This window comes from Carcharodon carcharias, chromosome 1, assembly GCF_017639515.1.
Source record: "Carcharodon carcharias isolate sCarCar2 chromosome 1, sCarCar2.pri, whole genome shotgun sequence".
Taxonomy (NCBI): Eukaryota; Metazoa; Chordata; class Chondrichthyes; order Lamniformes; family Lamnidae; genus Carcharodon; species Carcharodon carcharias.
Window position 1 is genome coordinate 229319093 of NC_054467.1, and position 23781 is coordinate 229342873.

The 23781-nt window shown below is 43.4% G+C and overlaps 1 protein-coding gene across 3 annotated transcripts in view; it reads right to left on the bottom strand.

Moving 5' to 3' along the window:
• Nucleotides 1-3448: 3448 nt before the first annotated feature.
• LOC121278418 (transforming acidic coiled-coil-containing protein 3-like) overlaps nt 3449-23781 on the bottom strand; it is a 59099-nt gene continuing 38766 nt past the window's right edge. For 2 of the 3 annotated variants that reach the window (XM_041188833.1, XM_041188822.1), the window contains 6 exons: nt 17784-17860; nt 17642-17685; nt 17272-17432; nt 11799-11905; nt 10373-10493; nt 3449-5117 (listed from right to left, as the gene is read on the bottom strand). In XM_041188833.1, coding sequence (XP_041044767.1) covers nt 5052-5117; nt 10373-10493; nt 11799-11905; nt 17272-17432; nt 17642-17685; nt 17784-17860 — 576 coding nt within the window. In that variant the 3' untranslated portion in view covers nt 3449-5051. Of the gene's footprint in view, nt 5118-10372; nt 10494-11798; nt 11906-17271; nt 17433-17641; nt 17686-17783; nt 17861-23781 lie in introns of those variants that run through there. The other variant, XM_041188842.1, reaches the window with a different exon arrangement.

Sequence of the window (23781 nt, forward strand, 5' to 3'; positions counted from 1 at the left end):
CATCCTTCCTTAAATAAGGAGACCAAAAACTGCACACAGTATTCGAGATGCAGTCTCTTCAATGCCCTGTATAATTGAAGCATAACATCCTTACATTTATAATATAAACAGAAAATGCTGGAAAAACTCAGCAGGTCCGACAGCATCTGGAGAGAAACAGAGTTAACGTTTCAAGTCTGTATGACCCTTCTTCAGAGCCCCAGACAACATAAAGGGTCCCAATTATCTGCCATCTCTTGTACTGGAAGATTTGTACCACCTGGACAGTGACATCTAATACAATTGATTGAAATTTGATGGCAGGATGGATACTGTTTTGAGCCATTCCAGATGATCTGGTAGCATTGTAATGCCAACTCGTGTCAATTTTGAAGTCAGCGTTAAAGCCTTTAACTGCCAGTGACTGACCAAAAGTCTTGACCGTGTTCCTTTGTGTTTTGTTATTTCCAGTTTCCTGAATTTTTTGTATTTCATAGATGTTCTCTTGCATTCTTCCTTTCCTGAAATTGTTAGATGTACAAAACTGCTTCAAGTGTCCTGTTTTTCCACATTGGAAACACTTTGCTGGTTAATCTTGCCTCCTGTGCACCGCAGCACAAGCTCAAGATGGCTGTAGGGTTTCCTACCCTTTCATCCATTTTGGTGGGCTTTTGAGTGGGTGTGGCTGTCACTCTTGGGCCTACCCAACTAAGAGTCATCCAAAGCCTCGGTGTCTCGATGGATTATAACCTGATTTAGCTCTGGGTTTGGCCTGCCCAGCATAATGAACCGTTTGATCGAGTGTTAGGTTGTTTTTCATCTGCAAAAAATCAGACAGCCTTTTATCACAGACTCCCATGACAATGTGGTTGCCAATAAGCTCATCATTTAATGCACCATACGCACAAGAACTAGCTAGCCATTACAAATCGGCAAGAAACAATTCGATAGGCCGCCCCCTGTTCCTTGGGATCTGAATTGTGCTCACTCGATTACAAGGTACCATTTCATATATCAAACCTTGATGAATTCCTGCAGTGCATCTTGTGGATGGTGCACACTGCTGCTACTGTGTGTAGGTGGGTTACTTGTCACATGATTCCTAGCCTCTGACCTGCCTTCATTGCCACAGTATTTATATGGCTATTCCAGTTCAGTTTCTGGTCAAAGGCAATCCCCAGGATGTTGATAACGGGGGATTCAGTGATGGTAATACCATTGAACATCGATGGTTGGATTCTCTCTCTTGCTGGAGATGGTCATTGCCATCTTGTGTGGTGCAAATGTTATTTGCCACTTGTCAGCCCAAACCTGGATATTGTCCAGGTCCTGCTGCAGTATCTAAGGAGTCACGAATGGTGAACATTGTGCAGTCTCAGCAAACATCCCCACTTCTGGCATTATGATGAAAGGAAGGTCATTGATGAAGAAGCTGAAGGTGGTTGGGCCACGAACACTACCCTGAGGAACTCCTGCAGTGATGCCCTGTGATACTACTGATTCTCAGTGCACCTCTCAAGGTAAATTTTCAGATTCTTGCTAACAAGTCTTCTACTTTATCACCATGGGTATTCTGTCAATGGCACCAGATCATTGTTAGATTGGTGCCACCACTGCTTCTACCATGTTCTGTGGTTTGCTTTCATAGCTTAATCTATACTGGGAAGATTTCCATCTACTCACAAACAATAACTCTGACCTCACTCAGGTAGATTACTTCAAAACTATTTTATTAATACTATGTACATGATAGGGCACAGGGGTGGTACATCAGTGGATGGCAGGGGTTGGTACATCACTCTTGTACAGACTGTTCCATCTACCTTACAAATCTCTAGCAACTGACTGCTGCTGTCACTGTTACATGATACATGTCACTATCTCATTACCATAACTATTAACCCATTGTATTATATTCTATATCAGAACACTGGCTAAATTGAAACCAAATTATTGATCTGATTAGAAAATTAGCTGACTGGTAAGAGACATGCACCATAATTTAGTTACTCTAATTGGCAGGGGGCTCACCTATTCATAACCTAGATGATAGGACAGAATATCTAAATTTGCCAATGAAAGATCACATTGTAAGCAGTGTAAATGGAAGCATAATCTGTCAATCCTGCAGTTAAGTGTAGGATTGACAGCAAAATTGCAGCAAATGGATTCAAGGTGCCAAAATGCGAAGTCATCCACTTTGGATCAAAAAGAAGATCAAATGGGATACTTTCTAAATGGTGTAAAGCTAGAAACAGTGGAAGTCCAGAGACTTGGGTCCAGATTTTTAGTACTTGTTCATGACATTGTAAATAATCAAAAGTCAAACAAATGCTGACCTTTAGATCGAAAGGTCAGGAATACAAGGCGTTATGCTACATATATACAAAGCCTGGGATAGACCATTTCTGGAGCGGTGCGTGCAGTTCTGGACAGCACATTTTAGAAGGCCATTGGAGGGAGTGTGACAGATTTTACAGAGTGATATCTAGACTTCAAGGGTTAAAGTATAAGAGTTGCAATCTCTGGAATTAAGGTTAGGGAGTGATTTGATCAAAGTTTAAGATATTAAAGGGCAACAGAAAAGGTAGATGAGACACTATTCCTTCTGGTTTGGTGGGGTGCAGGTGGGGGAAAAAGTCTAGTACTAGTGAGCTTAGTCCAAAAATTAGAGGCAGTGGAATTAGGACACACTTCTACATGGTGTGAAAGTTAGAACTCTTCTACAAACAAAAATTGATACATCAATTGTTAATTTCAAGTCTGAGATAGATACATTTGTCAACCAAACAATTAAAGGGACATGGGGCAAAGGCATGGAGTTAGGTTGCATATTAGCCATGATTACATTGATTGGCAGCATAACCTCAGTTAAATGGTCGACACCTATTCCTAATTTGTTGGAGAATAGGGTTTTTCTCATTGTGAGAGGGGAGACATTTGTGAGGTAGTAAAGATCTTGAAAGGTTTCCATAGTTTGTTTCTAGTTGCAGCAAGGTAAGTAAAGACACAAATTTTACGGTAATCAAGAAATGAATCCGAAACAAGGTGAAAAAAAGTCAGGATCTGAAATCTGAGAAAAGGGTAATAATAACAGGTTCAACCACCATTTTCAAAAGAAATAAATTTGCAGGGCCATGGAGAAAGAGCAGGGGTGTGGGACTTACTAGATAATTCAAACAGCTGATACAGATTGCTCTATTACTCTATGATTGCAAAGTCTTATTTTCAACATCTGAAAAAAGGCATAGAAAAATGTAATTTTTTTACTCCATTGAAAATATTACCATTGGATTGGAGAGGGTGCAGAAAATATTCCAGATATAAAAAGGGAACAAACTAAGAAAAGATTAGAAAGATTAAGCTACAGTCTAATCATGACGTTGATAAATTCAATGGTAAACCTAAAATATTGCTACAAGGCAAGCAAAGTTAGAAGAGTGCACAGATTTTAACATAAACACATTTACAAGATCTTAAACCTTTTATTCAAACAAATACACATATTAATAATCCATTAGCTAAGCAGTAAAAAAGATTGATGTTAAGGAAGTCATACTAATATTACTGAAAGAAGAAATGAGAAGCTTTTCATCTTGCAATTACCAAGACAAACACAAGAATGCCAAATTTCAAACAATCTCAGCAATTTATACCACAGGAGAAAAAAGGATGCCAATTGGTTAACATGTCAGGTCTGATTGTTTCTTGATTTCTCTATGGGAATGCCTCAGCCAATGGGCTCATGTTTCTGGGCAATTCAAAAAGGGCAAGAGTAGCACATATTCCTTTTGTTTGGAGCGACAAGGTCCCTGCATAAATTATGCTGCTTTTAACAAATGAAAATAAGCCATGTTAAAGAGCTTGACTGATTATCTTAAATTGGTTATTAATGTGGCTATTAGCACTCAAGATTGTTCAACAAGTGCTGCCCAATCACAGAATGACATTGAACAGGTTTTGATTTCGGTTTTGCAAGCACGGGGTTGATTAAGTGTGTTCTGTACTCTATTACGAACAGCCAAAGGAACAAGTTTGATTTGATCAGCAATCGTCAGGATTTCTGATGTTAAAGAAGTTGTAGCACTAAGGTGAGCAAATGACTAAAGCCCTAGCATGTGAAACTATAATAATCCCAACATGTATAGGGTCCTAGCTCACCTTGCAAACTCGATACAGAAAGAGCATAAGGCTATCCTAATCAGATCATTGCAAGTTTTATGCAATACACAGCGAACAAATGAGCCAAAGGACCATTCAGACCTAAAAAATGCCCAGTCAACCTCAAATTACCCTGAAAAGGAAAAGTTTGAGCAAAAAATTAACCAAGTTGTTTCATGCTACAACTCTGCAGTGGTGACGCAAGTGTTATTTTCCATTAACAGGATGCTGCCAATTCAAAGATGTTTTCCCAACACACAACGTCATGAATGAATTTGTGCTGGTGCAACGCCAGGTACATGGGCAAATCATCTCAACAATTGGCTAATCAAATCAAATAATTGTGGAGATTATTTGAACTTTAGCATTCTTGCTTTTGTTCTGATGAAAAGCTTTGGCAACATGTCTCTTTTCAGCAATATGCAAGTTCTGTACTGCTAAGCGATTGTTTGTACTACTAAATGGGACAAGTAAAGCCTTCCCATTATTGACTATATTATAAGGGGAGTTCAAATGAGCATTTCATCTGTTAAATATTTAATCACAAATGCCACAAGGTTCTCGACTAATGAAAACATGCAGATCACTCAACAGTCCAGGTGTTCTCCAACTATTCAAAGAAAATAGGCAGTGGTTTGAGGGGAAAAAAATTAAAAGCTATTTAATTGCTAACATTTATTGAGGGAGGTTACCAATTTGGGACTTGATCAGGATATCACAAATATTACCATAAACTTTTGTACACATGGCAGGTTTCTAATATTCAACTTTAATTGTTTCTAAAAAAAAATATATTCAGAGTTATATAAAAAAGGCAGAAACAGTGGAGTTCAAATGAGGCAGCAATATTTGAGGTCAAAGGAGGACGACAGGATACATTAGTTTTTACAAGTCAGATGAGGAAAAAAAAATCAGATCTTCTCCATCTTGGAAATTAGTTCATCACAGATTTTTGATAGTTCCACATTTTCTTTAGTCTGTAGGAGAGAAAAGTCAGGTTTAGTAAATATCAGATCACTGACTACTTCCCCCACCACCCCTTATAGTGCAAACTTGACATTTAATTAGCAATCATCTTTCATTTATTAATGAAAAATATCCTGATTAAAGATAATTTCCTTATAAACATCCTGTTTAGATTAAGATTTCTATAGATTCATTACATTAAGGCTGTATAAATTCATCACACATTCAAGATGTGGGCAGCACTAGCAAGGTTAGCATTCTGGTTACCAAGATGGTAGCTGCCATCTTCAAATGCTGAGCAGCTCATTAGGAACCTTCAGCAGGGAGTTAAGTATCAGCTCCATTGATAGGAGGCTGGAGTCACATGCCAGGGTGCAAGGACAACAGGGTCATTTTCCTAAAATGGTGAATAAGTGAACTAATTGTGTCTTTACAAACAATCCTATACTTACTGATGTCAGATTCCTAAAAAAAAAATAAAACTTTGTCACAATGGAATCTGAATTAGTGTAGGCTTCTGTAACTACTTCAGTAACATTTACCACTACAGTAACATGAACAAACTAGCTACATCATTTGGACTTTTTCTACATATAGTTCAACCTCTTACAGGAGCAGGGCAGGGCAGGGATCACTAGCGCTAATGCTCTAATAGTCTGCCAAGTTAATCACTTCAATACACTCCCATTACCCCACACAAGGATCAAACGTTTTGTCCCATTATCAGGAGCCTACAAGTTCAGTATTTCATCAAAAGCTGGACTTCCTCTAATGTTTCCCTTTTTTCAAAAGCTGATTAAAAATACCTGCCTTTGTTTAAAAAAAGCAACAGCCACAATTCCAGTAAGAGCCACCTGGGTGTTAGAAAACATGCAGTTGGTGTAAACTTTGGAATCTTTAAAAATATACACAAATCTCCCCTGGAAGCAGTGCTCCAATAACAACTTCACTGAAAGTTTTCACAATGAACTGCAGATAACTTGACCATTTTGTTTTTAGCTTTTGACAAGCAGCCAACTGATTTTGTATTGAAGCTAATTTTATATCATGGAGCTAAAGATGAGATGAATGATGCTTCTTGCAATGCCTAACCATTGCATTGCAGCAAAAAGAACTTCCAATTGAATCCATTGCATCTTCAAACTTGCAAAGTTAAGATCGTTTTTTAAATAAAAGTCCAGCAAACTGATGTGCCACTTGAAATTACAATGTTGAACACTTCAAGAACTGGATTGATCTGCCAGATAGATTTTCTTCCTAGAGAATTTTTTTTTGGAAGGGGTGACTAAAATAATGGACAGAGGAATTGTCTATGGTATCCTGTTTATGTGGATTTCTAGAAGGCATTCTATAAAATCTCTCGATACTGATAGGTAATAGTGAATTATTGATATAACGTCCATTTCCGTAGTGTGATCAAGAACGTTATTGGCTGTCATTCCATAGTGTCACCTTGTGTCAGAAGAGGATTTAAAGATTAAGTATGATACAATGAGAACGTGTGTGTGCGCGCGCATGCGTGTCTTTGTCTTCCGGCAAGCTTATTTTGTTTTAAGTCTGTGTCCTGCAACTTTCTCCCTTTAAACTTGGAACCTTTGTCAGCTCCTCACTCAACTTCACTTAACGGGATTACAGAGACATGGCTGCAGGGTGACCAGGAATGGAAAATGAACATCCAGGGGTATTCAGTATTCAGGAAGGACAGACAAAAAGGAAAAGGCGGTGGAGTTGCATTGCTGGTTAACGATGAAATTAACGCCATAGTGAGGAAAGATATTAGCTCCAATGATGTGGAATCTGCAAGGGTAGAGCTGAGAAACACTAAGGGGTAAAAAACATTAGTGGGGGTTGTATGTAGACCCCCAAACTGTAGTGATGTTGGGAATGGCATTAAACAGGAAATTAGAGACGCATGCAATAAAGGAACATCTGTAATTATGAATGACTTTAATCTGCATATAGATTGGGTAAATCAAATTAGTAACAATACCGTAGGAGGAATTCCTGGAGTGTATACGGGATGGTTTTCTGAACTAATACATTGAGGAACCAAATAGGAGAACAGGCCATCCTAGACTGGTTAGTGTGTAATGAGAAAGGAATAATTGACAATCTAGCTGTGTGAGGCCCCTTGGGGACAAGTGACCATAATATAAAAGAATTGTTCATCAAGATGGAGAGTAACGTAGTTGATTCTGAGACTAGGGTCCTGAATCTTAATAAAGGAAATTATGATGGTATGAGACGCGGGTTGGCTATGATGGATTGGGAAACGTTACTTAAAGTGGATAGGCAATGGCAAACATTCAAAGAGCGCATGGGTGAACTGCAACAATTGTTTATTCCCGTCTGGTGCAAAAGTAAAACAGGAAAGGCTTACAAGGGAAATTAGAGATAGTATCAGGTCCAAGGAAGAGGCATACAAATTGGCTAAAAAACCCACAGCCCTGAGAATTGGGAGCAGTTTAGAATTCAGCAAATGAGAGCCAAGAGATTGATTAAGAAGGGGAAAATGAGTACAAGTGTAAGCTTGCAGAGACATAAAAACTGACTATAAAAGTTTCTATAGGTATAAGAGAAAAAGATTGGTGAAGATAAATGCAGGTCCCTTAGTCAGCAACAGGAGAATTTATAAATGGAGAACAAAGAAATGGCTGACCGACTAAATACATACTTTGGTTCTATCTTCACAAAGGATGACAAATAACATACCAGAAATGTTGGGGAACACAGGGTTTAGTGGCAGGGGGGATTTGAAAGAAATCAGTATTAGTAGTGAAATGGTGCTGGGGAAATTCATGGGATTGAGGCTGATAAATCCCTGGGGCCTGATAATCTACATCCCAGAGTACTTAAGGAAGTGGCCCTGGAAATAGTGGATGCATTGGTGGTCATCTTCTGAGATTCTACAGACTCTACAATAGTTCCTACAGGTTGGAGGGTGGCTAATGTAACCCCACTATTTAAAAAGGGAGGTAGAGAGAAAACAGGGAATTAAAGACCAGTCAGCCTGACGTCGGTAGTGGGGAAAATTCTAAAGTCCATTATAAAAGATTTAATAGTTGAGCACTTGGAAAACAGTGGCAGAATCGGACAGAGTCAACATGGATTTACGAAAGGGAAATCATGCTTGACAAATCTACTGGAATTTTGCGAGGATGTAACTAGTAGAGTTGATGAGGGGGAGGCAGTGGAGGTGTTTTATTTGGACCTTCAGAAGGCTTTCAACAAAGTCCCACATAAGAGATTGGCATGTAAAATTAAAGTGCATGGGATTGGGGGTAGTGTATTGAGATAGATAGAAAACTGATTGGCAGACAGGAAACAAAGTAGGAATAAACGGGTCTTTTTCCAAACGGCAGGCAGTGACTAGTGGGGTACCGCAGAGATCGGTGCTGGGACCCGTTATTCACAATATATATTAGTGATTTAGATGAGGGAACTAAATGTAATATCTCCAAATTTGCAGATGACACAAAGCTGGGTGGGAGGGTGAGCTGTGAAGAGGATGCAGAGACGCTTCAGTATGATTTCGACAAGCTGAGTGAGTGGGCAAATGCATGGCAGTTGCAGTATAATGTAGATAAATGTGAGGTTATCCATTTTGGTAGCAAAAACAGGAAGGCAGATTATCTGAATGGTTATAAATTGAGGGGGGAAATGTGCAACGAGACCCGGGTATCCTCATACACCAGTTGCTGAAGGTAAGCATGCAGGTGCAGCAGGCAGTAAAGGCGGCAAATAGTATGTTGCCCTTCATAGTCAGAGGGTTAGAGTACAGGAGCAGGGATGTCTTGCTGCAATTATATAGGGCCTTGGTGAGACGACACATGGAATAGAGTGCAGTTTTGGTCTCCTTATCTGAGGGAGGATGTTCTTGCTATAGAGGGAGTGCAGCGAAGGTTTACCAGACTGATTCCTGGGATGGCAAGACTAACATACGAGGAGAGATTGAGTGGGTTAGGATTATATTCGGAGTTCAGAAGAATGACGGGAGGATCTCATAGAAACCTATAAAATTCTAACAGGGCTAGACAGGATAGATTCAGGAAGGATGGTCCTGACGGTGGGGGAGACCAGAACCAGGAGTCACAGTCTGAGGATACAGGGTAGACCGTTTAGGACTGAGATGAGACCACCAGCGGGTGGTGAGCCTGTGGAATTCGCTACCACAGAAAGTAGTTGAGGCCAAAACATTGTATGTTTTCAGGGAGTTAGATATAGCCCTTGAGGCAAAAGGGATCAAAGGATATGGGGAGGAAACAGGAGCAGGCTATTGAGTTGGATAATCAACCATGATCACAATGAATGGCAGAGCAGGCTCAAAGGGCCAAATGGCCTACTCCTATCTTCTTTGTTAACGGGATCTTTGACTTGACTTCATGGGCCTCTTTCCTTTAGGGCCTGCTCCATGTAGTTCTCTCCCAACAGACTGCTAACAACTCAGTATCTCCCTTGAGATCCAGAACTCACTTGACATTCGCTGTTATTTTAACCTTAGAGCAAATTATCTAAGATTCTTATTTTTCTCAGCGATCCGTTAGCATGTCCAGCTAGAGGGAAACAAACTGCTTCCTCCACCTTAGAGCACAATCACTAACTGAACTCAAACTGCTTTCAGTTTCTCTGCCTGTGTGGAGCCTCTCTCTGGACTCCTGAGGCTAAGCAACCGCAGTCTTTTGTGCTTTGTTTGTTTTAACTCCCCGGCAAGAGTCGTAAACCTCATTAAAATGCATGTATGTTTTAAAGCGGAACAAACTCAAGTTCTCCCTTTAACACACAACTTACTTAAACTCTCTAGTTCCTAGCAATAGATTGCAAAAAAGCCTTTCACTGGAGGAAGTGTGTGGTCAAATAAGTTATGATGCAGATGGGGTGCAGTGGGACAGGGAGAGCAAAACTTTTGAGCCACATGGTAGTAAACTGTAGGAGAAAATTAAAATATGGACGATTACCTAAAGCCAAGCCAAGAGAACAGACTCAGCTCAAAAGCACATTTAAGTCAGTTGTTATTAAGAAAATTCAAATGAATGGCTTGAAGCGGAGAGGAGGAATATTCAAATACCATTTGAAGGAGAAGCAGAAAAAAAAAGTGTAGGTTTTACCTTGAGAAGATTATTTACAAAATGGCTACTCCTATATTCATCAAGACTTATTGGGGGAGGCCTAATAAGCTAGTTTAAGCACAAAATTAATCTCAAGTGTCAGAAGTTGCATCTGCAAAGACCAAGTGAAATGATCTGTATCAAATTTAAAATCAACTTGCCTTTTGTTCCAGACTCCTTTCCAAGGAATTGGCTTTCATTTGCTCCTTGCGTAGGTGAGCCTGGAGAGCAGCAATCTCAGCCTTGTATTTGTTACGTACTTGTGCTATCTCTTCATTTGCTCTGTTCAGGAAAAGGAAGAGGTTACAGATATCATAGTAACAAATGCCATCACAAAACTCATGTTATAAGCCTCATACCTCACAGTACCCACATAACAGCAGTAAGCCTATGTTACCAGGAACAGGAGTTTGCTAGCCATGTGATTAGATCATAGCCAATTTGTATTTCTACTCCATTTACGCACCTTGATCCACATTCCTCAATACTTCTTACCCAATAAAATGAGAATTGGTCGATCTTAAAGTATCAATTGACACAGCACCCGCAACTAATGAGGGAAACAGGCAGGTTCAACTTCCACTACCCTTTGAGAAAATGCTTTCATTTCCCTAACCTATTAAGACTCCACATTTTCATTGAGGACGATTAGATCATCTTCCAACCAAGAGAATAAAAGGCAAGTTTATGTAACCACATTTTATAACCAAATGATTTTTTAAATACAGTTGCTGTTAGTCATTTTACACAGGCTGATCTTAAAACAAATGAATAAGCAACCAGAAAAATCAGGTTGGTGTTCTGTGACAATGTTGTGTATAACTACCAATAGTACCATGGGATTTTATACCTACCTAAATGACAGCACAAACTGTGCCTCCAATAATGCAACACTCCAAGAACCTGAGTATTAGACAAGACTATGCAATGTTTTTATTATTCATTCATGGGTTTGACATCACTGAATTGTCCTCAAAAGGTGGTCAGTCGCCGCCTTGAACTGCTACAGTCCATGTGACAAAATGTACCTGGTACTGTTAGGCAAGGGAGTTCCTTCCAGTTTTTTTCTTATACAACTTTTCTGTAGCAATTTGATAGAGTGGCATGCCAGGCCATTTTCAGAAGGCAATTATCAACAAGAGTGCAGTTTTACTAGCTGGTTAAGGTAATGATGTGAATCGTGAGAAACTGGGCACCCTCCACTTCAGGCAGAATAAAGTACTCAGTTTAGATGCAAGTAAAGCTTGGTCTACACTGGTAGAGTATGAAATGTTTTGAAGCTGGAGACATTCAGGATTTTCCACCAGCTATCAAAGTTTGCTTAGGGTGAATGGGGGAGGTGGGGGGTGGAAGGGATAAGGTTAGCCTGTTAGAACCATCAGGACCTGATTAAAAGTCATTGCAGATTAATGGGATTAAAAAAAAAATCTGGAGTGGCCAATTTAACCTGCTGCAGTACTCCACTTCCCCATATTTTCCTCTTGTTTCATGGACACTTAATAGGGGATTATTAATCGTGGATTAAAAGTGACATTCTGGCTCAATAAAACATCAATACAGAGAAAATAAAAGCATGAGGATACTCACTGATTCAATTTTTCTTCAGCATGAACTTTCAGAGCCTGGTACCTTTGCTCTTCCTTCTTAATCCTTGCAAGATAATCCTGAGCACATTTCTTTAGAGACTCTTCATTCTGAACAAAGTAACAAGTGTATGCCATGTTTTAGTTCCTACACATTTGGATACAATCAGTAAAAATGACTAAAAAACCTGATTGGAAACAAAAATGCAAGAGTCCAGAGGTCGTTTAGAGAGCAGGCATGTATCTGGCAAATGCAACTACTGTAGGAAGAGAATGGTACATTTTGGGAAATGGACTGAAGACCTAGAGGTCCAGGTCTTTAGAAAACAAGATTGCAGATAGAAAAAGAGAGCAATGAGGTTCTGGATTTTATTTATAGGACATTGAAAAGCTAATTACGATTGATATGTATGATACTAGTTATGGCACAGTTGGAATACTACGGGCAGGTGATTGTTGGAGATCAATCATCTCAGTCCCAGGACATCGCCACAGAGTTCTTCATGGTAATGTCCTAGGTCTAACCATCTTCAGCTGCAATAAATAATTATCCTCCATCACAAGGTCAGAAGAGGAGGAAGTTCACTGATGATTGCAGTGATCAGTCCCATTTGCAACGTCTCAAACTGAAACATTCCATGTCCACATGCAGTGCAACCTGGAAAACATTCAGGCTCGGGCTGATAAGCAGCAAGAAGATTTGCACCACAAAAGTATAGGCAATGACCAACCCCAACAATCAATACCATCACTGAATTCCCTCAAAATCATTCTGGGAGTCACCAGTGACCAGTAACTGGACCAGCCACATAATTACTGTGGCTACAAGAGGAGGTCAGAGATAGGGAATTGTGTGGCAGCTAACACCTCCTGACTCCCAGTGCCCATCCACCATCTACAATGCACAAATCAAGATTGTGATGGAGTACTGTCCACTTGCCTAGAGAAGTACAGTTCCACCAATTGGCTCAACACCATCCAGGGCAAAAGCAGCCCACTTGATTGGTAACCCATCCACTACCTTAAACATTCACCCTCTCTACCACAGGCACAAAAGTGCCAACTGTATACCCATCCACAAGATGCACCACAGAAACTTGCCAAGCCTCCTTTGATAGCACCTTCCAAATACCACTTAGGACAAGGTAAGCAGATACATGGGAACATTAGTTGCAAGTTCCCCTCCAAGCCACACACTATCCTGACTTGGGAACTCACTCACTCTTACTTCAGTGTCAGTGGGTCAAAATCATGGAATTCTCTTCCTAACAGCACTGGTTCTACCTACACCAGATACACTACAACAGTTCAAGGTGGCACACCACCACCTTCAAAACATTTGGTTGGTTGTCCTCACCAATGACACTCACATCCCATGAATGGAATTTAAAACTGAGCTGACATTTTGGAAAGGATAGGAAAGGCAAAAGACTAAATGATACAGTAAGAGGGCAGAGGAACAGAAAGACCTGGAGTTGATGTGCATTAGATCTTTAAAGGAAGCAGGACATATTGAGAGTGTTAAGGAAAGCATTTGGGATCTTGGCTTCATAAATAGAGGTTTGAGTACAAAAGCAGGGAAGTTATGTCAAACCTTTATAAAAAGGTCTAGTTATGGCCATAACTAGAGTATTGTGTACAGTTCTGGCCGCCACACTTGAGGACCTTTTTTAACATTTGCCCTGAAGAGGGTGCAGAGATTTACCATAAATCACAGCACATAATTCAACCCAGTGTATAAAATGACCCCAAAATCATGGTTTTGCATATACACAGCATACAAGTCAACACCCTCTTCAGCCATATCATACTATACTCTCATAAGTAGTCAGCCTCAATTTTTCCATGCTATTGCTTACTGGTATCTTATAAAAGTGCGCAAGGGATCAAATAGGCAATAAAAAGTGTTGTGAAGATGCACAGGAGTTTAGACACACCCACATAGAAACAACCACATGTGGCGAACAAAGATGTCCACGTGTAAATTAACTTAACCCATATCAGTTGCTCACTTATACTGCGTACATTTGAATCTAATTTTAAGGGACTGAGGCTTCAAAAGTTAACTTATACATGGACATCTATAGTACCAGAATGGTTCCAAGTAGGAGTGACTTTCTCTACAAAGTTAGGTTGGATAATCTGGGATTGTTCTCCTTGGAGCAAAAGAAGTCAAGGGGTGAACTGATACAGGTGCATAAGATTATGACACATTTGGATAAAAGTAGATAAAGAAAAGCTGTTCCCATTAACTGATGGTACAAGGACTACAGAATACAGATTTAAGGGTTGGTCAATAGATGTGTAGGGCAGGAAGAGAACGTCAGGAATATATAAAAGCAGTAAGTGGTAATGACCAGAACTTGCTGCTTACAGGAGTATGTAGCAGAGATGATCAATTATTTCAAAAATGATACTGGATGAGCACTTAAGGGAGATAAACCTGCTGGGCCACAGGGCTAGAGGAGGGAATGTGACTTACTGGAATTCTCTAGATAGTCAGCATAGACTAGAGTTTAATGGCATCCTCTATGCCAGAATGGCTATGATAAGTCAACAGTAAATATTCCTATGACTAAATTTAATAATGGAAACACCTATTTAAGTACATTATTCTTACACACTCCCAACTGTAATGGTGCTGGTGTGCCTATTGTGCATTTCCCAGCACCTCAAATTATACTGCAGAGATTCCAATGCTCCGAACTGGCACAAAATAGTTTAACTCATGATAGAAAATCAAATATGCAGAGAAGGCTAGAAAATACCACCAAAATGGGACTGAGTTACGATGATACATCCTGGTCCAGTAACCCCACCTTCTAACCTTAATTTGCCTGAAAACTTCACTTAGCCTCAACACGTGTAATGCCAGAGATCAACTAGATTGAAGTAAATTTAAATAAGGGAAATTATGAGGGCATGAAAGCAGAGGTAGTTAAACTGAACTGGCAAATTAGGTTAAGGAATAGGTCAATAGAGATGCAGTGGAAGACATTTAAGGGGATATTTCTGAATACATAACCGATACATTCTAACGAGAATGGAAAACTCCAAGTGGATGACCCACCCCACTCATGGTTAACTAAACAAGTTAAAGATAGTACCAAACAAAGAAAAAGGACAGAACTGCACAAAGATGAGTGGCATATCCGAAGATTGGACAGAACATAAAAAACACCGAAGAATGACTAAAAGATTAATGAGAGGGAAAAGAGTACGAGAGAAAGCAAGCTAGAAATATAAAGACAGTAACAGTTACTATAGATATATAAAAGAGAAAAAAGCAGGTCAGGGAAATTAATAATGGAAAATGAGATGGCATATGAATTGGACAGATATTTTGTATCCTGTATAGTGAAGACCGATGCAAATTAGATTCCAGAAATAGCTGTAAATAAGGAAATGGAAGGGAGGGACTCAGGAAAAATTACACATCCACCAGAGAAGTGGTACTGGCCAAATAGTTGGAGCAACAGACTGACAAATCCCCAGGTCCTGATGGATTTCATCCTAGGGTCTTGAAAGGAGTGGTGGCTCGTGCGATAGTTGATGCGTTGGTTTTTAATTTTTCAAAATTACCTAGATTCAGGGAAGTTTCCATTAGATTGGAAAATTGAGAACATAATTCCTTTATTCAAAAAGGGAAGGGAGGCAAAGTAGGAAACTTCAGGCCAGTTAGCCTAACATCTGTCATAGGGAAAATGTTAGAAGCTATTATTAAAAGATGTTATAGCAGGGCACTCAGAAAAATTCAAGGTATTCAGGTAAAGTCAACATGGTTTTGAAAGAGGAGAATCACGTTTAACCAATTTGTTGGGGTCCTTTGAAGTAGTAACATGTGCTGTGGATCATGGGGAACTAGTAGATGTACTATATTTTGATTTTCAGAAGGCATTTGATAAGGTGCTACATCAAAAGGCATTGCAGAAAATTAAAGCTTAAGGTGTCAGGGCAACATAATGGCATGGATACAAGATTGGCCAGCTAACAGGAAACAGTAGGCATAAATAGGTCATTTTCTGGTTTACAAGATGTAACAAGTGATGTGTCACAGGAATCAGTGCTGGGCCCTCAACTATTTACAATTTATATAAATGACCTGAATGAAGGGACCGAATGGTAACAAAGATAGGTAGGAAAGTAAGTTGTGAAGAGGACATAAGGAGGTTACAAAGGGATATGGATAGGTTAAGTGAGTGGGCAAAGATTTGGCAGATGGAGTATAACATGGGAAGAATCTTAAAAAGCACATTATCCAAATGATGAGAGATTGCAGAGCTCAGATTTCAAAGGGATCTGGGTGTCCCAGTGCATAAACCACAAAAGGCTAGTATGGAGGTGTAGCAAGTAACTAGGAAAGCTTGTAAAATTATAACGTTTATTGCAAGAGGAATTGAATACAAAAGTAGGGATGTAATGCTTCATTTATACAGGGCATTGCTGAGACCACATCTGGTGGACAGTATTGGTTAACTTATTTAAAGGAAGGATGTAAATATATTAGAAGTTCAGCAAAGGTTTATTAGACTAATACTTGAAAGGGGTGGAGGAGAGGGGGTGTGGGGGATTGTCTTATGAGGTTAGACAGGAGAGGCTTATTTCCACTGGAGTTTAGGAGATTAAGACGCGACTTGATTGAAACATACAAGATCCAGAGGGATCCTGACAAGATGGTTGTGGACAGAATGTTTCCTCTCATGGGAGAATCTAGAACTAGGAATTACTGTTTAAAATTAAAGCCCATTTAAGACAGATAGGGAGAAATTTCTCAGAGGGTTGAGTGTCTTTGGAACTCTTCCTCAGCCAAGGCCCCTGCTTTCATTCATAAATCCCTTTCTGATCCTGAATCAGCCCCACTCCTTTTATGTTAGCGCCTGTCTCTTCTCATGCCATTTGTTTCAATTCTTGACAACTTTTTATATTCAACCTGGTTCTTTGTTGCATTCTCCACCTGATGTCATAAGCATACCTCTTCTGCTTCATCTGTCATCCAGGGAGCTCTGGATTTGTTTGCCCTACCTTTCCCTTTTGTGGGAATATACCTTGAATGTACTTGAAGGCAGCTCATTGTTCAGTTACAGATTTGCCTGCCAATCTTTCCCTCCAATTTATCTGGGCCAGATCCATTCTTACCCAACTGAAGATGGCTTTCCACCAGTTTATTATTCTCCCTGGATTGCTTCTTGTCCATAGCCAAGCTAAACTTTATGATACAATGATCACTGTACCAAGTGTTCCCCTAATACTTGATCCATCTCATTCCCAAGAACTAGGTCTAGCAGTGCCTTTTTTCCACTGGGCTGGAGACACACATTGTAGAAAATTCTCCTGAATACACTCTAGGAACTCTGGTCCCTCAAGTAAAATCAATTTTCAGTTGGGCTTAATTTGCTGCCCAAGTTCACTGCAATCCTATTCACATTGATAATTTATGTGGCAATGAAAAGGCATCAAATTACTTGAAGCAGACTTACTTTTTTGTAACCCTCAATTGCTTCCTTCTGTTTTTCAAATCGCTTAAACAACTCAGAAAATGAGTTTTCAACTGAGTTTAGCTCCTTTAAGGCTTGCATCTTTTCTTCTGTTACTTTCTCCAGCTCTGCCTTGGCCAATTCACTCTTCTTGCCAGATTCCTCTAAATTCAAAATTCAAAGAAAATTTATGAAAATGCCAATTCTAGGTGATTCCAGACCAACCATTTAATACACACTATCTACAGCTTGCCAAAAAGTTGCAGCATCATGAATTTGCAACTTTGTTAATTTTTTTGGCAAAGATTGTAATTTAGCTCACATTTCAATTGCAAAGCGGAATCTAAAGAGAGTCTGAAACAGTAGTACTCACCCATCATTTGAAAGGTCACTTCAGAATATTCATTAACAATTTTTCTAGGAGATAATGTACAAGATTGTTAGCTTTCAAAAGATTGTCCACATTTGCTTTGTGTCGAAAATTACAAGCAAACTTTATACAAAGGTTTCCTTACTTCATTTCTGCACACTGTGCCAGGCTTTCCTCATACTTCTGTTTCCATTCCAAAGTTATGGCTTTCTCACAAGTAACCTATGAAAATATATATATTTTTTAAGCAAGTAGATCCAAGTGCCAGAAACCACTTTATAAAAGCACATGAACAAATGCAAAAAAAGTTTCAACCTGCTATAGCAAGTGAAACTTGGAAAGCATCCCAAAATAAGACACTGCAAAGCAATGAGTGCTGAGATGTACAATTCTCCAAAGATTACATTTTTTCCCTGGTGTGGCTTCAAGAAGAGTACTGAAGAGGGTGAAATGTACTTTGTGAAGTGCAATGCAAATGAGGTAGGAACATAGCCCATCCGGACTGTTCCACCATTCAATGAGATTATGGTTGATCTGCAACGTAATTCCAAATACCCAACTTGGCCAATGGTCTTGAGGGATATGGAGCAAACAGTTATCTATCAATGTCAGGTTTAAAGTTAACAATTGGTCTGGCATCAATTGTTGTTATTTGTGAAATGTGAAGTGTTTCCTAATGTCTTATCGAACAGGTTTGGCTTTAATTTTTAGACATAACTCCCTGTTTTAGACCCCAACTAGAGAGAAAGAAAAAATAGGGTAATTTCCTGTCCCTATCTACTGCCATCCCCAAAACCTTCAACTGCAGTTAAATCATAACCCCTCAACTTTAAAATCCAGGAAGAACAACCCTAGCTACAAGACAATTTTCGACGAAGTCCATAGTCTAGAAGGGCAGACAGAGGAAGAAGTTCGAGATGGAATGGCATATGGAATGCTCTCCTTCATTGGTAGAGGTATAGAATATAAAAGTAAGGATATAATGTTGGAATTGTGTAAAACACTAGTGAGGCTACAACTGGAGTATTGTGTGCAGTTCTGGTCACCACATTACAGGAAGGACGAAATAGCTCTGGAGAGAGTGCAGAGGAGGTTTACAAGAATGTTGCCAGGGTTAGAAAAGTGTAGCTACAAGGAGAGATTGGATAGGTTGGGGTTATTTTCCTTGGAACAAAGAAGGCTGAGAGGTGACTTGATTGAGGTATACAAAATTATGAGGTGGATAGAGTGGACAGGACAAAATTATTTCTCTTGATGGAGAATTCTAGAACCAGGGAACATCGATTCATGATAAGTGGCAGAAGGTGTAGGGGGGGGACATAAGGAAGAACTTTTTTTTACGCAGAGGGTAGTGGGTGTCTGGAATTCACTGACCAAGTTGGTGGTAGAGGCAGAAACTCTAAACTCTTTTTAAAAGTACTTGGATCGGTATCTAAAGTACTGTAAACGGCAAGGCTATGGGCCGGGTGCAGGAAGATGGGATTAGAAAGGGCACCTGGTTGTCCTCGGGCTGGCACGGACAAGATGGGCCAAATGGCCTCCTGTGCTGTAACTTTTCTATGATTCTAAGATGTTAGAATAGGCAGATATGATTCTCAACCTGGTTGAATCACTCGGCCCGAGTAAGCCTTCCTCCGACTCGGCCCGAGTAAGCCTTCCTCCGACTCGGCCCGAGTAAGCCTTCCTCCGACTCGGCCCGAGTAAGCCTTCCTCCGACTCGGCCCGAGTAAGCCTTCCTCCGACTCGGCCCGAGTAAGCCTTCCTCCGACTCGGCCCGAGTAAGCCTTCCTCCGACTCGGCCCGAGTAAGCCTTCCTCCGACTCGGCCCGAGTAAGCCTTCCTCCGACTCGGCCCGAGTAAGCCTTCCTCCGACTCGGCCCGAGTAAGCCTTCCTCCGACTCGGCCCGAGTAAGCCTTCCTCCGACTCGGCCCGAGTAAGCCTTCCTCCGACTCGGCCCGAGTAAGCCTTCCTCCGACTCGGCCCGAGTAAGCCTTCCTCCGACTCGGCCCGAGTAAGCCTTCCTCCGACTCGGCCCGAGTAAGCCTTCCTCCGACTCGGCCCGAGTAAGCCTTCCTCCGACTCGGCCCGAGTAAGCCTTCCTCCGACTCGGCCCGAGTAAGCCTTCCTCCGACTCGGTCCGAGTAAGCCTTCCTCCGACTCGGTCCGAGTAAGCCTTCCTCCGACTCGGTCCGAGTAAGCCTTCCTCCGACTCGGTCCGAGTAAGCCTTCCTCCGACTCGGTCCGAGTAAGCCTTCCTCCGACTCGGTCCGAGTAAGCCTTCCTCCGACTCGGTCCGAGTAAGCCTTCCTCCGACTCGGTCCGAGTAAGCCTTCCTCCGACTCGGTCCGAGTAAGCCTTCCTCCGACTCGGTCCGAGTAAGCCTTCCTCCGACTCGGTCCGAGTAAGCCTTCCTCCGACTCGGTCCGAGTAAGCCTTCCTCCGACTCGGTCCGAGTAAGCCTTCCTCCGACTCGGTCCGAGTAAGCCTTCCTCCGACTCGGTCCGAGTAAGCCTTCCTCCGACTCGGTCCGAGTAAGCCTTCCTCCGACTCGGTCCGAGTAAGCCTTCCTCCGACTCGGTCCGAGTAAGCCTTCCTCCGACTCGGTCCGAGTAAGCCTTCCTCCGACTCGGTCCGAGTAAGCCTTCCTCCGACTCGGTCCGAGTAAGCCTTCCTCCGACTCGGTCCGAGTAAGCCTTCCTCCGACTCGGTCCGAGTAAGCCTTCCTCCGACTCGGTCCGAGTAAGCCTTCCTCCGACTCGGTCCGAGTAAGCCTTCCTCCGACTCGGTCCGAGTAAGCCTTCCTCCGACTCGGTCCGAGTAAGCCTTCCTCCGACTCGGTCCGAGTAAGCCTTCCTCCGACTCGGTCCGAGTAAGCCTTCCTCCGACTCGGTCCGAGTAAGCCTTCCTCCGACTCGGTCCGAGTAAGCCTTCCTCCGACTCGGTCCGAGTAAGCCTTCCTCCGACTCGGTCCGAGTAAGCCTTCCTCCGACTCGGTCCGAGTAAGCCTTCCTCCGACTCGGTCCGAGTAAGCCTTCCTCCGACTCGGTCCGAGTAAGCCTTCCTCCGACTCGGTCCGAGTAAGCCTTCCTCCGACTCGGTCCGAGTAAGCCTTCCTCCGACTCGGTCCGAGTAAGCCTTCCTCCGACTCGGTCCGAGTAAGCCTTCCTCCGACTCGGTCCGAGTAAGCCTTCCTCCGACTCGGTCCGAGTAAGCCTTCCTCCGACTCGGTCCGAGTAAGCCTTCCTCCGACTCGGTCCGAGTAAGCCTTCCTCCGACTCGGTCCGAGTAAGCCTTCCTCCGACTCGGTCCGAGTAAGCCTTCCTCCGACTCGGTCCGAGTAAGCCTTCCTCCGACTCGGTCCGAGTAAGCCTTCCTCCGACTCGGTCCGAGTAAGCCTTCCTCCGACTCGGTCCGAGTAAGCCTTCCTCCGACTCGGTCCGAGTAAGCCTTCCTCCGACTCGGTCCGAGTAAGCCTTCCTCCGACTCGGTCCGAGTAAGCCTTCCTCCGACTCGGTCCGAGTAAGCCTTCCTCCGACTCGGTCCGAGTAAGCCTTCCTCCGACTCGGTCCGAGTAAGCCTTCCTCCGACTCGGTCCGAGTAAGCCTTCCTCCGACTCGGTCCGAGTAAGCCTTCCTCCGACTCGGTCCGAGTAAGCCTTCCTCCGACTCGGTCCGAGTAAGCCTTCCTCCGACTCGGTCCGAGTAAGCCTTCCTCCGACTCGGTCCGAGTAAGCCTTCCTCCGACTCGGTCCGAGTAAGCCTTCCTCCGACTCGGTCCGAGTAAGCCTTCCTCCGACTCGGTCCGAGTAAGCCTTCCTCCGACTCGGTCCGAGTAAGCCTTCCTCCGACTCGGTCCGAGTAAGCCTTCCTCCGACTCGGTCCGAGTAAGCCTTCCTCCGACTCGGTCCGAGTAAGCCTTCCTCCGACTCGGTCCGAGTAAGCCTTCCTCCGACTCGGTCCGAGTAAGCCTTCCTCCGACTCGGTCCGAGTAAGCCTTCCTCCGACTCGGTCCGAGTAAGCCTTCCTCCGACTCGGTCCGAGTAAGCCTTCCTCCGACTCGGTCCGAGTAAGCCTTCCTCCGACTCGGTCCGAGTAAGCCTTCCTCCGACTCGGTCCGAGTAAGCCTTCCTCCGACTCGGTCCGAGTAAGCCTTCCTCCGACTCGGTCCGAGTAAGCCTTCCTCCGACTCGGTCCGAGTAAGCCTTCCTCCGACTCGGTCCGAGTAAGCCTTCCTCCGACTCGGTCCGAGTAAGCCTTCCTCCGACTCGGTCCGAGTAAGCCTTCCTCCGACTCGGTCCGAGTAAGCCTTCCTCCGACTCGGTCCGAGTAAGCCTTCCTCCGACTCGGTCCGAGTAAGCCTTCCTCCGACTCGGTCCGAGTAAGCCTTCCTCCGACTCGGTCCGAGTAAGCCTTCCTCCGACTCGGTCCGAGTAAGCCTTCCTCCGACTCGGTCCGAGTAAGCCTTCCTCCGACTCGGTCCGAGTAAGCCTTCCTCCGACTCGGTCCGAGTAAGCCTTCCTCCGACTCGGTCCGAGTAAGCCTTCCTCCGACTCGGTCCGAGTAAGCCTTCCTCCGACTCGGTCCGAGTAAGCCTTCCTCCGACTCGGTCCGAGTAAGCCTTCCTCCGACTCGGCCCGAGTAAGCCTTCCTCCGACTCGGCCCGAGTAAGCCTTCCTCCGACTCGGCCCGAGTAAGCCTTCCTCCGACTCGGCCGAGTAAGCCTTCCTCCGACTCGGCCCGAGTAAGCCTTCCTCCGACTCGGCCCGAGTAAGCCTTCCTCCGACTCGGCCCGAGTAAGCCTTCCTCCGACTCGGCCCGAGTAAGCCTTCCTCCGACTCGGCCCGAGTAAGCCTTCCTCCGACTCGGCCCGAGTAAGCCTTCCTCCGACTCGGCCCGAGTAAGCCTTCCTCCGACTCGGCCCGAGTAAGCCTTCCTCCGACTCGGCCCGAGTAAGCCTTCCTCCGACTCGGCCCGAGTAAGCCTTCCTCCGACTCGGCCCGAGTAAGCCTTCCTCCGACTCGGCCCGAGTAAGCCTTCCTCCGACTCGGCCGAGTAAGCCTTCCTCCGACTCGGCCCGAGTAAGCCTTCCTCCGACTCGGCCCGAGTAAGCCTTCCTCCGACTCGGTCCGAGTAAGCCTTCCTCCGACTCGGTCCGAGTAAGCCTTCCTCCGACTCGGTCCGAGTAAGCCTTCCTCCGACTCGGTCCGAGTAAGCCTTCCTCCGACTCGGTCCGAGTAAGCCTTCCTCCGACTCGGTCCGAGTAAGCCTTCCTCCGACTCGGCCGAGTAAGCCTTCCTCCGACTCGGTCCCGAGTAAGCCTTCCTCCGACTCGGCCGAGTAAGCCTTCCTCCGACTCGGTCCGAGTAAGCCTTCCTCCGACTCGGTCCGAGTAAGCCTTCCTCCGACTCGGCCCGAGTAAGCCTTCCTCCGACTCGGTCCGAGTAAGCCTTCCTCCGACTCGGTCCGAGTAAGCCTTCCTCCGACTCAAGATTTCCTGTGCCCACTTATAAAAAAAGGCAAAGAAAATAAAACTGGGTCAAGAAGAGAGTTTTGAGGAGGTAGAGCAGAAAGGACAGAGATGGAGGTGAAATAACAAAGGGACACCTTGAGGAATCACAAACCAAAAGGATGCAAGTGGGGGTGAGAGGTTGGAGATGACTGCAGAAACAAAGTATGACAAGGTTATGTAGAAATTTTAAAGCCAAGAATAAGTTCGTTTGAGACATTGTGCCTATTTTGGCCAGTGTCAATTGGATGATGGCAAACCAAATAGCCAAATTGCTAGCGACTATAGATAACTGGTATACTAATATTTTGAAATAATGTTAGGTCTCAAGGGCAATAAAAAGACTCCACTACGACCATTAAAGAATACAACAAAGCTAACACTGGTGAACTGCCAGGGCTAGACAAACATTAAATGGTTACCTTGCCTCGGTCTTCACTGCAGTTCAGTTGTCATTAAAACAATGAACAATCCACAGCAATGTGGTTGACTCTCAAATGCCCTCTGAAATAGCCTAGCAAGCCACTTGCAAGGGAAATTACGGATGGGCAAAAAAATGCTGGCCATGCCAGTGACCCCAACATCCCATGAAGGATTAAATTTTTTTAAAAACACATACAAGTCTTTAAAAGACTCA